General features: G+C 40.0%; 1 protein-coding gene across 1 annotated transcript in view; it reads right to left on the bottom strand.

The window, feature by feature from the left end:
- The window catches only part of cdh23 (cadherin-related 23), a 190860-nt gene that overhangs the window by 54775 nt on the left and 117492 nt on the right, over positions 1–18593 (bottom strand). Inside the window, exons 21-23 of the mRNA XM_045211457.1 lie at positions 1233–1345; positions 861–1070; positions 205–312 (exon numbers count right to left, since the gene is read on the bottom strand). Of these exons, the coding sequence (XP_045067392.1) occupies positions 205–312; positions 861–1070; positions 1233–1345 (431 nt within the window). The remainder of the gene's footprint in view (positions 1–204; positions 313–860; positions 1071–1232; positions 1346–18593) is intronic.

Genomic DNA, 18593 nt, shown 5'->3' on the forward strand with positions numbered 1-18593 from the left:
ATATTTAATTATAAAGACTGTGCAAGAAATGTGTAGACTTTCACTAGGCACTGTAGGTAATCAATGATAAGATCAGTGTATGGTTTTGCAGAGTTTTGGTAGCTTACAGCTGAGGAAGCAGTGGCTTGACTTGGCCAGTAAATAGCATATGGCCTGAGAGGGGGTTATGTGTGTGTGTGTGCATGTGTGTGTGTGTGGCAGTACCCGGCGAGCGATGCGGGGGTTCTCAGGGTTGTCTTTGACCGTGATGGCCAGTGTGTACTCCGCCACCCTCTCTCTGTCCAGAGGCCTGTTCACCTGCACCACCCCTGTCTGAGATAGAGCAAGAGATAGAGAGACAGAGAGAGAGACAGAGAGAGGAGAGAGAGAGAGAGAGAGAGAGAGAGAGAGAGAGAGAGAGAGAGAGAGAGAGAGAGAGAGAGAGAGAGAGAGAGAGAGAGAGAGAGAGAGAGAGAGAGAGAGAGAGAGAGAGAGAGAGAGAGAGAGAGAGAGAGAGAGAGAGAGAGAGAGAGAGAGAGAGAGAGAGAGAGAGAGAGAGAGAGAGAGAGAGAGAGAGAGAGAGAGAGAGAGAGAGAGGAGAGATAGAGGGGGGAGAGAAAACAAGAAGGATGATAGACATGACTCATCAATTACGCCAGTATATCCTTCCCTTTTCAATGCCTCTCTATGACTTTCTATCTATTTCTCTGTCTACATTTTTCTACCTCTCCTCTCTTCTGTTCTACCCCTTTACTCCCTCTCCGTAACCCTTCTTCCTTTATCCACTATCCTTTTCCTAACCTTCTCGCCCTCTCTCCCTCTCCTTTTCTTCCCTCACACCTTCTGTCCGCCTCCCATCCCCTCCTTTCCCTCCCTCTCACAGTGTCATTGATGTAGAAGGCTCCGTCGCGGTTTCCGGCGGTGATGTTGTAGGTGAGCAGGGCGTTGCGTCCACTGTCCGCATCCCGCGCTCTGACCCTGGCCACCGAGGTGTGGACGGACGCCCCCTCGCTCACACTGGTGTTGTGGGGCAGGTTGAGCAGCACGGGGTCGTTGTCATTGATGTCCAGAACCTGAACACCCACCACCACCTGGGAGATCGAGGAGACACAATACAGGGTGGTACTTGGTCTTAGTGTGTGAGTGTGTGAGTGTGTGTGTGTGTGTGTGTGTGTGTGCGCATGGGCACGTGTTGTGTTCATTGAAGTGTCTGAGCATGTTAGCAGGATCAGTGCATATCTGTGCGAACACACCATGCTGCTGCGTGGTGGGTTGCCCAGGTCTTTGGCCATGACAGTGATGTTGTAGAAGGGTGTGGTCTCTCTGTCCAGCTCCACGTCTCTCCTCACACGCAGCTCTCCCTCCACTGGAGATATCACAAACTCATCTGAGAGAGAGAGAGAGAGAGAGAGAGAGAGAGAGAGAGAGAGAGAGAGAGAGAGAGAGAGAGAGAGAGAGAGAGAGAGAGAGAGAGAGAGAGAGAGAGAGAGAGAGAGAGAGAGAGAGAGAGAGAGAGAGAGAGAGAGAGAGAGAGAGAGCAGAGAGAGAGAGAGAGAGAGAGAGAGAGAGAGAGAGAGAGAGAGAGAGAGAGAGAGAGAGAGAGAGAGAGAGAGTGAGAGAGAGAGAGAGAGATAAGCTCACCAGCATGCATGCACGCACACACAATAACCCACCCCCTCCTCCACAAAGACACACACACACTCACACATATACACACACACACCACAACTACGGCTGTGGGGGTCATGACATTTTGTCAGCCGGTAACTGTCAAATAACTGCCTGTCTCACGGTCATTGACCGTTAATTAACATTAGGCAGGTCTAAAGAAACATTATGATATGAAGAAAATGTAGCCTATTTCAGAAGAACAGAATAGCATATTCTGAATCGTCCTTATGTTAGGCCCTGTAACAACGGTAAATGTAATAACACCTGTAAATGTAATAACTTTTCTATTTGTAATAACTTTTAGGTAACACTTTACTTGACACCCAGCATCATAACACGGTCATAACCATGTCATAATATGGCATAACAGCTGACATAACTTGTCATAATATGGTCATAACACTGTCATGACACATATATTTACACCTGTTGTGACATATATTGTGTTATTTTATGGCTGGTTATGACACCTACATAACAGTGTCAAAACCCACAAAACCTACCACACAAGGCAAAACATTCCATTACACCATAGCCTACTTGTCAACAGTATGTTTATGTTATATAACATCTTCTGAAATTGACCATATTAAAATTATAATTGTAATTACGCACACATTGATGTCAGACATGCACCTACCCCAATGCTCTATTTCTGATGACTGGGATGAATGGAGGAGCAGATTTAAGGAGCAGGACAAGACACCCTCTTTTTGACTGATGACTGACATAAGGGCATGTACGTGATAGGCCTATCTGGCTTATATGATTATGATGGTCATAATGCTTATTGACAGTGTCATAAAGTGTATTTTCTACAAGTTATTTAAAATATGATGAAAAAAAAACATGGCTGTAAAGAATGCATTACAACAATTTAAGAAACAAACTTTCAAACTAAAGGAAACTTCTTGGCAGAGAAAAAACACATTTGAATGACCAGGAAAAGAAGCGCAAGAAACCTGAAAACACCATCCAACCTGGAACTGAGTGAGTAACGTTAGTCTGAAGCCACTTTTAAAGGCAAGAAGAAAAATACATTACAATGATATACTTTACTTTATAAGGACTGAATGCTAAGTTAAGGCTACCAAGCTTGCTAGGACAGCACAGATCTGGCTAACAACTTAAATTAGCACTGAGGTGTGAAGTGAGAGGTGTCAAAGCCCTTGAGCCCAGCAATGCAGAGGCCTTTGAAGCCCCCTCCATCTGTGCAATAAGAAACAATATTGTTGCTTTGATCACATCAGAAGATATCCTCCTCGCATTCTACAAAATATAACAGCCACAGGACAACTTTGTTTGGACGTCGTAAAGGACCATTCGCCGAAACGGTGGACAGAGACTTGCTAGCTACGTTAGCTAGCTAGCTGGGATTTTCTACAAGAAATCTGCCTCCCTAAAAAAGCTTCTCCCAAGTGGGTGTGACACCTACTCCCGTTGCCTGCTGCAGTAGTGCTTGGATTCCACCTGGCGATCTGTTCACCATCTGCCCTGGCCTGTCTCCCCCTGTCTGGTACAGGTACCCCCGCCACACTCCCCCCTCTCTCCCGAGCTTTCGCTCACCTCCAGCACACACGCACAGTTGGGGCGAGTGACTCTGAACTTACAATGGCTAGCCCCAAGTCGTTATATTTTTTTCTTGTGCTTTATGCTATTTGCCTCATGACACCTGTGTGCTTTGTTGACTATGAACTTGCTTGTTCTTTCAAATAGCTCTTTGTTGACTGTTGCTGGGTGTTATCGTCCACCATCAGCACCGGCCTGTACCCTGCCTGCCCTGTGCTCTCTCCTGGTCCCTTACACTAAGTCTGAATTTGTCCTGCTAGGTGACCTAAACTGGGACATGCTTAAACCACCTGACCAAGTCCTAAAGCAATGGGACTCCCTTAATCTTTCTCAGATTATTACCAATCCCAGAATAGGCTACTTTAGTCATGATTCCTATTTGACTCAGCCATGCCTCCTTACCCGTCCAACATTTCCTCATCTCCCACCCCTTCTAATGCGACTAGCCCCGATGCTCCTCCCTCTTTTTCCCCTGCCACGCTATAAAGTTTCTCCCTGCAGGCGGTCACAGAATCCGAGGTGCTAAAGGAGCTCCTTAAACTTGTCCCCAAAAAAACATCTGTGTCAGATGGTTTAGACCCTTTCTTCTTTAAGGTTGCTGCCCATATCATCGCCAAGCCTATCTCCGACATGTTTAACCTGTCTCTCATCTCTGGGGAGGTTCCCATTGCTTGGAAGGCAGCCACAGTGCATCCTTTATTTAAAGGGGGAGATCAAGCTGATCCTAGCTGTTATAGGACAATTTCTATTTTGCCCTGTTTATCAAAAGTGAGTTTATCAAAAACAACTTTTTTATGAATAATGTAATAACTTCAATCAATCACGTAATAACATACCAAAAGCAATGTTTTGATGTACTACTTCCCTCAATTCGATGCACATACCACCGCCCACTGCCAAATACAACACAAACTCATGCACATCATATCATACTCATACGTAGAGACACTCACAAGCACACATTGAAATGTACACACGTGAACGGTAACACACACACACACACACAGGCAACACTATACTTGATTATTATTAATCAAGGGTATTATTATGTTATCGTTTTTTTTTAAACGTTATCAGGTAAGTAGCAACTTCAACCGGTCATGTATGTCACCGTCTTTATATATTATTTCCCTTATTTTGATGGACATGGAATAGTCCCAAAAGTGCAAAACCCATTGATCTGACACTCCAGGCAGGCTCAAGCAAACGCGCAAAGTTTTTGAACAATTTTAAATTTGGATGGCACCAGGGCAATTGGGTAGACTTGCCTGAAACCTGAAGACTTGCATTAGCTCCACAAGCTAACACCTTAGCTTAAGCTCAGCAGAGGCTATCAAAGTATTGTGCTGCGCAGCACTAACCCAGTCAGTAACACCTGCAACCATCCAGGGCTTCGTTTCCCAGAGCCTTCGTAGCGTTAAGATCGTCGTTAGAACCATTTTACAATATATCTTTAGTAGCCAAGCTGTTTCCCAGAACCTTCGTTAGTAACGTGGTTCTTGAAAACCTTTGTACATCTATGAGTGATCCAGAACTTCCGCATCACTTTATTCACAGAAGATCTCCGCTAAACATAGAATCAAGATGTTTAGGCTAGGTATCTGTCTGACTATGACCGCCGATAACTTCAGAACGAAGTTGACTACAAATACAAAGTTACCAAATTATTTGCAATTGTTACAAACAAGTGAAAGCTAAAACGATGCTTCAAATGAAAACCGAGATGACTGCATTAAAAGATAAATAGGCTACATTGGCCTATATATTGAAATCCTATTGAAATCATATTAAGTTATATTTTGCCACAAGGCTACTGTCAAATTTTTGCCTCAATATGTTTCATGATGTGTGGCAAAATAGGCACAATGATGTGCCCAATCTGTGATTTAGTGAATTATTATTGGGTAAGCATAACAAGCCGCCTCAATTTTTGCAGCCATAGATGGTAATATCGCTCTAGGAGCTGATCAGTCGTCAGTATTGTGGAATAATTCTAATGTTAAGTTAAGATTTGAATGGAGAAAGCAGATCCGATAGCAGCACTGCTTTTCTTTCGATCCTATCAGTATCGACACATGGTCTGACAATGCACTTAGCGAACATTCTCTCTACCTGCTTGTTTGGGAAACACTCTTAGTTAGGTCGTAAATAACGATGCATCTGGTTGCCTAAGATCATGGTAATGCTTAAAGGGCAATTCCGCCACTTTCAACCTCATTTTTATAATCTCCAGCGCCAAACCAGTGTCTACATACACTATTTATACAGGTGTATGTGGACACCCCTTCAAATGAGTGGATTTGGCTATTTCAGCCACACCCGTTGCTGACAGGTATATAAACTCCAGCACACAGCCATGCAATCTCCATAGACAAACATTAGCTGTAGAATGGCCTTACTAAAGAGCTCAGTGACTTTCAATGTGGCACCGTCATAGGATGAAACCTTTCCAACAAGTCAATTCGTGTAACGAAACTAGGGCTTTTTTTATTTTTGGGGGGATAACATTTATTTCAGACCATCAGGTGACATCCCCGGGACAAATCAGGAACTAGACAAAAACCTCCTGAGGACCATGACTTAACATCCTGTTATGATGTCAGGGCATAGTATTGTGAGGACCGAGGGTTACGACATAATTGGTTTGGAGTCTGCATTCCTTATGTCAAAGGAGATTACTGATGTTTAGGATAGCATGATTGATGGACAGGATACTGACTTGGGGCAAAGGGTAATAACATCAGAGAAAGGGAGTGCCTATGATGGTTGCCAGATGTATGTGAAAGGAAGGATAACCAAGAGTATTAAAGCTGTGAGATTTGTGTGTGTGGGCAGTTCAAATGACAAAGGGCAGAGCTATGTCCGTTTGTTAGATAAATAATCTGTAAATCTCCACAGAATGTCTAAGTAAATTCTTACATCTTGAACTTCTCTATACCAGAAACTCATCACAACAGATTGGCGTCTTCACAAACAGGATGCAGTCTACAGCTCAACTAACAGGTAAGCAGACTTCCATTCTATTATTATGTTAAAATCTGCTTATCTGTGGTAAAGCTGAACTGTAACGAACGTTTGAAATTCAATATTTTTAAAGGGGAACGATGAGTTGTATTGAGTTATGTAATGAGATGTAAGGAGTTAATTAAATTTGACGATAATAGGGTGCTATTATTCTAAACAGGGTTTGGTCTGAGTAAAGGACCAAACATAAAACAGAAGTAGTAGAGTGGGTTTTAACAACATTGGGTGTACGCTCTTTTATTATGATAAGTTAGATTCGTGTCCTAAAGTAAGGTAGATGGGTTATGTCAGTCCCGTGACGACAGGATAGACAATATTAGATGCGAGGTTCAAGTCCTCAGCGAAAAACGTCTTTGGTAGACGAACGTAGAAAGATGCGAGGTTCGAGTTCTCAGCAATAAACGTCCTTGGTAGATGAACATAGAAAGGTCAGAGGTTCAAGTCCTCAACATGACGAGATCATACAGTGTACGACATCATGAATGTTTAAGGACATTAAGGACATGGTTTGAGGCCATGTATGTAGGTTTGAGGCCTACGGTTGAAGGTTACAGTCCTTAGTGCAGAGTTGTGAGGTTCGAGTCCCCAACAGAGCAGGAATAAAGGTTTGAGTCCTTTATTGTGATGTTTAACTCATAATGGTTAAAAAAAACATTATAAATGAGTGGGTTTGAGGCCCTTTTGAATTAATATTTTGATGAATTACTCAAAATGGCCAGTAGATGGAGCCAATGCAATGTAACATATTGAATAATAGCACCAAAATGGCAGAAATAGGCAAACAACATTTTAATACAGATGGGGGTTTTATTTAAGTATTTAATTACTAATATTGCATGTACTAATGACAGTAATGAATGGCCAGATTAGTAGACCGGTATATATATAAAAAAAATTAAGTCACCATTAAGAGTAAATCAGAGCTTCATTTCATTAGAAGTGAGAGACAGGAAATGACAAAATTATTACAGGCAAATCCGCAGTTAGAATAAGTATTTAGTAAAAATAATGTAAAGTTAAGTAATTAAATGGGATAATATTGGCTATCTTATGAACAAAGAAGAAGACGGTATTTTGAATATGAAGGGTGCAAAATAAGTTCTAAATATGGGTATAATAATTTGATATAAGTTTGGATAAGAAGTTACGGTACATAACATAATAAGGTCATATAATATCAAGGAGTGGTAAATAGAGCTTGATGTTATTTTAGAGAGTAGTGGAAAGTCTGTGTTTTCTGGGACAGGAACGGCAGTGTCCTTGGAAATTACAGGCTGTTCTTTTGGTTCCGCTGGGACAATGAATGAGAGGCTGATTTGGGTTGAATGAGGATTGCTAAACTAACTAAAGTATTCTTTGATGGGAGTACCTAGAAGTTTCTAACGGTCTATATGGAGTTTGTGACAAATGTGAAAATATGATCCATTTTACGTATGGGTAGGTGATTATTAGAGATTTCATAAAATAATAATTGGAATAATAATTATATATTAACTTGCTCACCCAAACGTAGACGTACGTCGGGGGTGGAAAAGTAATTAATATGGTTTTCTAAGTTTGTACCGTAGTTGGATAATGTGATTGAGATAAGATTTAAGGAATAAACTGACCATGAGTAAGGTGGTTAAAGACGTAAGTTATAATATTGTACAAAGCCAATTTAGGGTTTCCATCAAAATAAAACTCATTATGGAGCGAATATGGTGTAATAAAGGAATTTCATTATGTCGCAAGGGAAACATAATACGTTTTATTAAAATCGCCAGATCTATTTCCAAATCAATAAATGTGGATTTGACTCGTTGACTGCTAATTTATTAATTTTGAGCACGTGAGAGCTTTGCAAAGAAACACTTGAAATACTTTTTAAGGATATTTTCTTGTGATTGTGTCGTTATTATGTACCAGAGGTTAAGACTACATGTACCAGAGGGTAAGACTACAAACCATCGTAGTTGGGCTATTTGTGGGACTTCAAAAGGCATCGGTTCCATGGTACTGACTAAAATCTGGGTTTTGGAGTGTAATTGGAGTTCACATGATGGTATGTGTGCTTGAATGGATACTACAAAGTATTTGGTTTGTTGATGTTGAATGGAAGATTTGTAGCGTGGTGCGTGGTTTAAATAGAAAGACTCACTTATTTAACAGGAATAGCGAGACGATTGAGTGGTAGTAATTTTTTTGGCCGTTGACTAATGGGTTTGCTAGATAAGCGATTGAGAATGGTGGTGTAATGTAATAAATTGGATATTGATTATATGGATATGCATTCAATATATGATGGTAAACTACAGCAAGTGTTTGGTATTACTTGTGGCCTACGTAGAAAGGATAGTTACCTACATCTGCTATATTCTGATAATGGAGGAGTGTTGATTTAAGATGAGCTGTGACTATAATCTTAGTTGATGGCAGGGGAAATAGGATATAGTTTACGACGCATGGAGAAGTGAATGTCTTATATTCATGAAAAGTGAAGCAAGGGAACTTATAGAATAATAGGAATATTAAACAAACACTAGGGATAACGTAGCTTTGTTAGAAGTATTATGGACATACTATCATAATAGATCAACTGAACCAAACATGACGTTACTACGGCAATTTAGGATGGTTAATGTTGTTATGTTTGTTTTTAAACCGTATGATAGAGGTAAATGCAGAACGCTGTTTGAAAATGTGTTATTTGGTCTGCTAGTTAAAAATGGTAGAATTTCCATGTTTTGTCTGCGGGTGTTAGCAACTGGGTCTCGCTGAAACGTGAGAAAGCTGTAAGGGACATTATGGGTTAAATTAGGAATACAGGGATCTGTGGTTGCTGTGGAGAAGGAAGTCATAGGGGGTTGAATGTTATCGGTGTGCAATGGCTAGCTAGTTAGCGGTGAGAGCTAGTGGGGTTTCATTTGTGACGTCACTTGCTCTATGAACTGGAAGTAGTTGCTTTGCAAGGATCGCAGATTTTGTGGAGTGACTGGTAATGGTGTTTCGATGGTAAATGTTGTCGATATGTGTAGAGGGTCCCTGGTTCGAGCCCAGGAAGGGACAGAAAGCAAATATTTTACATTGATGCTATTGACCTAGATTACTAGATGAATTGATAACATTACGTGAAAGGAATTGTCTTACCAGCACAATAGTATAACATAGTAATTAAAGTTGCATATCAGTGAATAGATGTTTTGTTAGTTTTGACTATAACTTCACAATAATTTATATTTTGTTGAGGTGCCATTATATGGAAAGTTAGCGATAGAGAATAATATATATTGTAGAAGGTTTACAAAGTAAGTAAGTTCATTGGGTAATGAGCCATGTTGAATTAATGTTGAATTGAATTGTTTGAAGAAGGTTAATAGGTTTATTGGGATGATATGAAGAACATGTCTAGATAGTTGAATATGGAACGTTATTTGATCATTGGTAATTATTATTATTACATTATATAGTTTGTTTAAACAACAAGGAGTTAAGCAGAAAGTTCATTACTTCTAAAAAACGATAATCTGTTTATGGTATGTTGAATAATGGGATATAGTTTTTACTACGATGGATTAAATAAACCTTTTTGGTGAGTTAGGAAGTTATTAAACAATAGGTTTATATTTTATAACATCAATACAACAGGTTGTGAGGATTAAATTAATAGAAAGGGGTTATAGGTTTATATTAGAAGGTGTGGTGTACTTAATGAAACATGTTATTATCTAGTGTCTTCTAAGTGGGAGTTTTTTTTCCAGGATTGATGGAAGTCTCCTATAGTATTTTGTTAGGGGTAAAGTAGGAGACAACGTATCAAACAATTTTTAAATCGATGCCGGGGATAAGATACAGTGGGGAAAAAAAGTATTTAGTCAGCCACCAATTGTGCAAGTTCTCCCACTTAAAAAGATGAGAGAGGCCTGTAATTTTCATCATAGGTACACGTCAACTATGACAGACAAATTGAGAAAAGAAAATCCAGAAAATCACACTGTAGGATTTTTAATGAATTTATTTGCAAATTATGGTGGAAAATAAGTATTTGGTCACCTACAAACAAGCAAGATTTCTGTCTCTCACAGACCTGTAACTTCTTCTTTAAGAGGCTCCTCTGTCCTCCACTCGTTACCTGTATTAATGGCACCTGTTTGAACTTGTTTTCAGTATAAAAGACACCTGTCCACAACCTCAAACAGTCACACTCCAAACTCCACTATGGCCAAGACCAAAGAGCTGTCAAATGACACCAGAAACAAAATTGTAGACCTGCACCAGGCTGGGAAGACTGACTCTGCAATAGGTAAGCAGCTTGGTTTGAAGAAATCAACTGTGGGAGCAATTATTAGGAAATGGAAGACATTCAAGACCACTGATAATCTCCCTCGATCTGGGGCTCCACGCAAGATCTCAACCCGTGGGGTCAAAATGATCACAAGAACGGTGAGCAAAAATCCCAGAACCACACGGGGGGACCTAGTGAATGACCTGCAGAGAGCTGGGACCAAAGTAACAAAGCCTAACATCAGTAACACACTACGCCGCCAGGGACTCAAATCCTGCAGTGCTAGACGTGTCCCCCTGCTTAAGCCAGTACATGTCCAGGCCCGTCTGAAGTTTGCTAGAGTGCATCCAGAAGAGGATTGGGAGAATGTCATATGGTCAGATGAAACCAAAATATAACTTTTTGGTAAAAACTCAACTCGTTGTGTTTGGAGGACAAAGAATGCTGAGTTGCATCCAAAGAACACCATACCTACTGTGAAGCATGGGAGTGAAAACATCATACTTTGGGGCTGTTTTTCTGCAAAGGGACCAGGACGACTGATCCGTGTAAAGGAAAGAATGAATGGGGCCATGTATCGTGAGATTTTGAGTGAAAACCTCCTTCCATCAGCAAGGGCATTGAAGATGAAACGTGGCTGGGTCTTTCAGCATGACAATGATCCCTAACACACCGCCCGGGCAACGAAGGAGTGGCTTCGTAAGAAGCATTTCAAGGTCCTGGAGTCTCCAGATCTCAACCCCATAGAAAATCTTTGGAGGGAGTTGAAAGTCCGTGTTGCCCAGCGACAGCCCCAAAACATCACTGCTCTAGAGGAGATCTGCATGGAGGAATGGGCCAAAATACCAGCAGCAGTGTGTGAAAACCTTGTGAAGACTTACAGAAAACGTTTGACCTGTGTCATTGCCAACAAAGGGTATATAACAAAGTATTGAGAAACTTTTGTTATTGACCAAATACTTATTTTCCACCATAATTTGCAAATAAATTCATTAAAAATCCTACAATGTGATTTTCTGGATTTTTTTTCCTCATTTTGTCTGTCATAGTTGACGTGTACCTATGATGAAAATTACAGGCCTCTCTCATCTTTTTAAGTGGGAGAACTTGCACAATTGGTGGCTGACTAAATACTTTTTTTCCCCACTGTATCTAGTCTTACTTAAGAGGAGTACGTGATTGTATTGGATAATGTATGAAATTTGACATTTAGAGGGAAGTTAGGAACAATAAAAGGGGAAACTGATATTTCCTAGGTTGTTGATACAGTAAACGATAATGGATTATTTGATATGGGATCACAAGGAGCAGATTTAGGGGTTCAATAATCATTGTGAGATTTAAAGAGGATATGATCTGAAGGGTAATCAATTAAACATAGTCATTGTAAACTTGAGTGGTTTACATTTTTTGAGAGATTTTATATAATATTTTTATGGAGTAGTTAAGAGGAATTACATTGATACAAATGATTATTGATGAGATAGGACTGTGTATATCTGTATCATGTTTTGTGTGGACTTACTATCTTTGGATTACTGATTGTAAATTAATGTTAACGATATGTATAATTTCTATTCCAGGAGCAAGGGGATTTCCTTATCTCATTGGAATATTGCCCAGGGCTAGGGTGGAACAGTTAGTAAAATTAAGTAGTCTTATTTTTAGGTCATAAAAGGGAGCTATCATATTAAGTAAGGCCTGGCTATTTTTGTTTGTTGTTTTCAATTGGGTTTTTCAAATAAAACACAACACACCTAGTATGATGTTTATAAAGGGTTGTTATTTTGATTTTAGGGGGTTTTCAACAGGTCAAAGGTATAAGTCTTTAAGGAGCACACAGTGCATTTTATGACGTTTTTGTTTTGTTTTTTTGACTGAGTTTTGGGTATACATGATTTCTTATGAGAATAAATGTCATGAGGATTTAATGTACACTTGGGGTACATAACATTTATGAGATGTTTTGAGTGTTGGTAATGTTTAGTATACTATTGGATGGAACAATTCATTGAATGATTTCAATGACCTCTGCAATCTGTCCTGGCTTTATAGTGTGACTTGATCACCCGCACTGTAAATCCTAGAGGCATGCTGAATTGGGGGTTAGTTATGATAAGGATAATTGTGAAGAAGTTTATAATTTGCTAATAATATATATGATTCGAACCATAAAATAACTAAAGAGAGAGGGAGCTATCCTGAATGAGGGATACCTGTTGCTAGTTAAATGTACTAATCTTGGATTACTTTACGGGATAGAAGTAAGTTGTGGTATTATACAATGTTGTCATTTTAATAATTTTTTTATTATGATTTAATAAACAATGTTGGAGTTCTATTTTTGAAAGCATGTATCATGTTGTGACTCATGTGTTTAAAAGGGGAGTAGTACTGATGGTAAGAGGATTTATTGGTACATTTGCATATTGTATTAAGAATATGACCAGTAGTAAGTTATGTGCTATGGGTTAGATTAAATGTTTTAGGGAAAAATGTATTTGTGGTATAAGGCAGAATTTAGAGGAGGCCTTTCTATGACATGAGTGGACTGCAACAAGTTGCAAGGATGTGCACTTCCTAATCTAAAAGGCTTATCAGGACTGATAAAAAGAAAGGAGGAAGTAGCATGCTGTGTCTCAACTAACAATGTTATGCAGCCTTTCTTTCAAAAAGGTGAAGGCTTGTCTGCCAGACCTACCAGGAGAATCTGGACATTTCCTGCGACTTGGAGACTATGTGGTGTTAAAGGATTAATGAAGTCAGAGATGGACAAAACCCAAATGGGAAGGTTAGTAATAGGTGTTGATGGCTACCTTGATGGAGGGGTAAGTAAGAGAGACAGATTACTAGATCTATATGTACCATTGTAGGACCTTTCTAACGCAGAGGAGGAAGATGGTACCGCTTCGGCTGGGAATTGTTTTGTTTTGTCTGTGTGTTTTTGCAGCAGGGACTATTGGTACGCTGCTAGAAGGACACACTCCACAGAGAGATGGTGATACATGGAGAAGGACTCTGCATGATCATAGAACTAGTGAAGGAAGAAGGTTCCTGCATCATCACACAGTCTACACCAACGGAGGTATGGATAGAGGGGAGATTGAACAGGTATCATGTCAACCACTGCAACAGATTGCTACGAGGAAACTGACGATATAGAGATGAGGGAGATGAGGATGCTGTTGATGACAATTATCAGGTGATGGAAGACAATGTCAGAGGAATGATACTGATGAGCTGTGGGTTATGGCTGATTACCTCAGTGGAGGCACAGAGTTATATACCTCCAAGAATTTCAAGATCTTCCAGATTTTTCAGGAATCAACTGGCTGTCATTCCATTCGGTTATATGTATTTAAAGGGTTTATCTAATAGAAATTGGGAAGTATATTAGAAATTGGTGTTAAGAATAATTGTTAACACATAATGATTTGTCATATGGTGAATGTTTATATGGATTTATAGGTTTAGAAATGAAATCAATTAAACTGTTATATTTGTCTTCTAGTGAGATAAATACAGATGCTGTCTTGCATAGTAGGGATAATTTGGCCTAGCATGGTGTGAACCTAAATAAATAAAAGTAACAAACTATGAACCGGCTGAAGATGAATATCAGAGGCGTTGAAGACATTTTTGTAAAATACCACTTATAGATGCAACTGGTGTACAACAACCATTCAAAGATATCAAAGGATTTTCTCATGTTGTTATATCGAAGGAGTGGGAAAGGAGTCCACCATTGAGTGAGAATGGAGGAAGCTATATTAAAATGCAATATTTTAATGATGTGGGCATAATGGTTGGTAAATGGAAAAGACAATGAGGTTGTGGAGTTGGTGGTGACTCGAATGAGACATTGTAGTTGTGACATTGTTATGGGCAAGTAATTTTGAAATATGATGTCTGAAGAACGTAATGAAGAGACGCAAGAAGATTTAAGTGCCGGGAGAAATAAAGGGGTTGCTTGTTGATAATAAAATTGGGTTTATCTACATTTGATAATTTGGGTAGTAGGTATATACACTGCTAAATTAATAGTACTAAGAATGCATTGAGATAATGATCTGTATTTATTTTCAGGATGAGGAAAGTCATAATTTAATTATGGATGTTTATAATGTATGATAATATAAGTATACATTCGGACAGTTGTAATGTGTGATAAAGTTGAGGGTTTTCATTTTCATTGATAAGGATGAAGTGAATCAACAAGGATTGTCATTTAAATTAGGTTGAGTTAAGTAATTTGGTTGGTTATAATTTATAAGATTAATGGGTGATTTAAGTAAATCATTAGTATGTATTAGTATAATTATTTTCTAAATGAAGGATATTGATTGTTCAATTGAGAAATGTTTTATATGGATATTATGGGTTAAAACAGTGATACATTATGGTAATGTCTTAGGATACACTTATATGATTTATTTTGAGTGGACATTGTTGAATCATACTGTTTTAAACATGGAAGTTAAGGTGATGATTGTCAATGAAGTCATGAATATGTTGATTAATTGGGTTAACGTATTAACATATTAGTCATTATATACATTTGAAGTATTGGGTGATATTGATATGGATGTTTAGAGTGGTAAATATCTATGTTGATAGGCAAGTACTTAATTAGTTATTATCATGGGGCTCTGCCGTAGCCGGCCACGACCGGGAGACCCATGGGGCGGCGCGCACAATTGGCCCAGCGTCGTCCAGGGTAGGGGAGGGAATGGCCGGCAGGGGATGTAGCTCAGTTGGTAGAGCATGGCGTTTGCAACGCCAGGGTTGTGGGTTCGATAAAATAATGTATGCACTAACTGTAAGTCGCTCTGGATAAGAGCATCTGCTAAATGACGTAAATGTAAATGTTATGATATTTTCCTATGATCTGAATTTGGTTGAATTATTAAAGCATGAATAGTTTAGGGATGTGATGATTTAACAGGGAGTGAATATAGAGTGTTATAATGTGTATCTATTTGAGGTATATTAGTAGAACAAAGTAGGAGTTGAACATTGTATATTTGAACAATCATGGGTTTTTAAGTAATTGGGTCTGAGATGTTACTCATTAGACTATGCAAGTGATAATCACATAGCATTGGATGCTATTATAGTAGATAGAGGGAATGTATGTGATTATATGGGGGATACATGTTGGATAGTAAGATTAGGAAGTTATTGGGAATTTAAATAAAGCTATGGGGAATGTTAGAGACATATAGGAAGGTATTATGAGTATGAATAGAGATGTATCAGTCAATATAAATGCAAGGAGAGTAAGGATAAATTATTAATCTATATGTTATTACAGATTAGAGTCCATTGATAATGTTGATTGAGAAATGGGAATGTTAAGTTGGAAATGTATATCATGGAATTTAAGGTTTACAGGACTGAAGATGTGGATAGAAGACTATCTCAGTAGATCAGATAGCGCCCCTTGTGACCAGTGAAAAGCTTGGGGTTCATCTGACGGCGCATGGATGATGAAGATGGACGTTTTTGTTATTTTATATTCATGTGTCCAGATTGTAATATCCATGTAACTTACAAAGTGTCATGGATCTTTGTATTTGTGGGGATGATGTCATGATGGTTACAATTTATTTTGATGAATGTTTTCTTAGTAACATGTCTAAGAAATGGGTATATTTGAAAATGATGTATACAAAAAGGTCATTTTAAAATGGGGAATGTCTATGTGGGATTTTTCATTATATGACTACATAGATTATTAGCATGAGTAGTTAATTATGTGTTTATCTTTTACTAAGACTGAGTTTATAGAGGTTTGAGAGGTTTGATATCGCATAAGATAGATGACTGAGAATTTATACCTTTGTTGATTAAATATATGGAGAATCAGGTTGGATTCAGGTATAAAAGGTGGAAGGGGGTGAATTCTCAGTTATCTAGCATAGTTTAGGATCTAGTCAGATATATTTGTACTACTAAAATTGCTTTTGCAAGTCAAATCAAATCCAAACTATGCCGAAGGATTGAGAATGTTAGCTCACAATGCCATAAGCGAAATAAATGGCAGAAATTGCGACTTATGCACTCCAAAATAGGCCGGCAGGCACAGCCTTGTAAAGGTTCTCTCCAGTTTAGCCTTGAACTATGCCCACCAGTGGAGATGGGCATTGGTCCAATACCACTGTGCTCAGCAGAAGCATGAGCAAGAAACTGTTGAGATGCAGGGACAGGTGGACAGAACCAGGAAGATAATGACAAAAGCCGACAAAGGCAAGATGCGGTTAGCCGAGGAATTGCATTTGAGAACGGACTGCTACGCACTCGAGACCTCTTCCTGCAAACCATGACAGATAAGTATGAGGCCGAACGGCGCAACTGCGACACTCACGCGTCTAAAATAAATACCCTCAGCTCCCAAGTGGAATCTGCGATTTAGCAGAACACCACCCTTAGGTACCATCTGGAGGAACTCCAGAACAGCCACGCGCTACCGCGTGACTACCCAACCGAGCAACCAAGCTCACAACCGGAGCCTGGGGAACAAAGGAGTGTAGACGACAGGAGGTTTCAGACGTCACCTCTCTTATGGGTCCCTCAGTCTTTTCATCTTGGTCGTTCGGCCCAGAGTAACATGGCGCCTCTTCGCCAAATTTTTTTAAATTTGGCTTTTCCTCTTGGCCCTTCGGTCAAGAATTCGCCACGGGAGGAAGCAGACACTCCCTGAGCACTTGGCGCGGAATGCCTTGACAAAATCGTCATAAACATCTGCATCTTTGACCCCGTTCCAGATAAGCCAAACGACACTGAGACATTCTTAGCAGACATAGAGGCTACCCGAACGCTAGGAATTCTGACAGGCTTTACCTGTTGAAGCGAACGTCTAACAGACACGTTCATCCATCTACAACACGTGCAAAACAACAACGCTAAACTTGCCACAACTTTGAAAATAGAATTCAGTGGTTCTGCAACAACAAGCTCAGAATGAACACCCACAAGTCTACTATCATAGGCTTCGTTCAGCTTACTTTGGCATGCTCACTGAAACAGGAATGGAAGAGCTATTACCATTCAAACAAATGTTTCTGTCAAACATGTATCCCAACTTCATTAGCTACTTGGGCCCTACTGCCCATGTTGGTTTGCCAATCTCGGCACTCCGAGAGCTTGTGAGCACAGCTTTTGATGCATCCAAAGTGGGCTAAGAGCCCGGACACCTTGGTTTTCAAGATTGGGGGGGTGCAATCACTCCAGTTGGAGGGTGCGGCATCAGAGACCGGAGCGGAAAAAGATGACGCACCAGGTGTGCGGCTACCGCGTACATACCACACCGATGACCACCGCAGTAACGATAGCTACAAAGAACGTCCCCAACCAAACAGGCCCCGTAGAGGTCGATCTGGCCGCTACGTTCCAGCATCTAACCCTCACAAATGGTCAGGGAACAAGGGTAACAAGTGTAACAAGAGTAAAAAAGGGTTAGATGATGACCAAAACGTAACCCAAAGCTCTCTAGAAGCTCTGATAAGAGATGTACTGCAGCGGGGAAAAATTGAGAAAGGGGGAAAAGATAAGTCACCATGACTAGGCATGAAATTGTCGGAGAATGGGTCCCCCGAAATTAACACCATTTGCGAGGTCGGAAACGTTCCCCTTAACCCCGCCCTCACTCAAATCCCAGTCCAGGGCCCGCTCGATCTAGACACAAGCCCATGGGCTTTGTCTGGAGACCATGATACAGATGTTGCGACGCACAAGCTAAGCAGCGTTGCAACAGCTGATTCCTCTCCCATTCCGATAGAGGACCCACTGGGTCACGAAGTAAAACAATCTGTCTTAAAAATCGACACAGATAACTCACCACTCTGTTCTGCCCACCCACTCCACTTTGTTGGCGATATGACAAGAAAAACTGACTCTGCCATACCTCAAATCTCTCTTAGAGGACTATTTGACCTGTGATGCACTGATTGATTCGGGTTCGACTATTTCCCTCATATCTCAACCTTTGCTGGATGAACTCAAAAGGGCAGTGGACCTAGCGAAACGCTGGTTAAAAACGGAACGATGCAACACTAAACTTTGAGGTTTCACTCAGGCTACATCG

The sequence above is a fragment of the Coregonus clupeaformis genome, chromosome 37, assembly GCF_020615455.1.
Source record: "Coregonus clupeaformis isolate EN_2021a chromosome 37, ASM2061545v1, whole genome shotgun sequence".
NCBI lineage: Eukaryota > Metazoa > Chordata > Actinopteri > Salmoniformes > Salmonidae > Coregonus > Coregonus clupeaformis.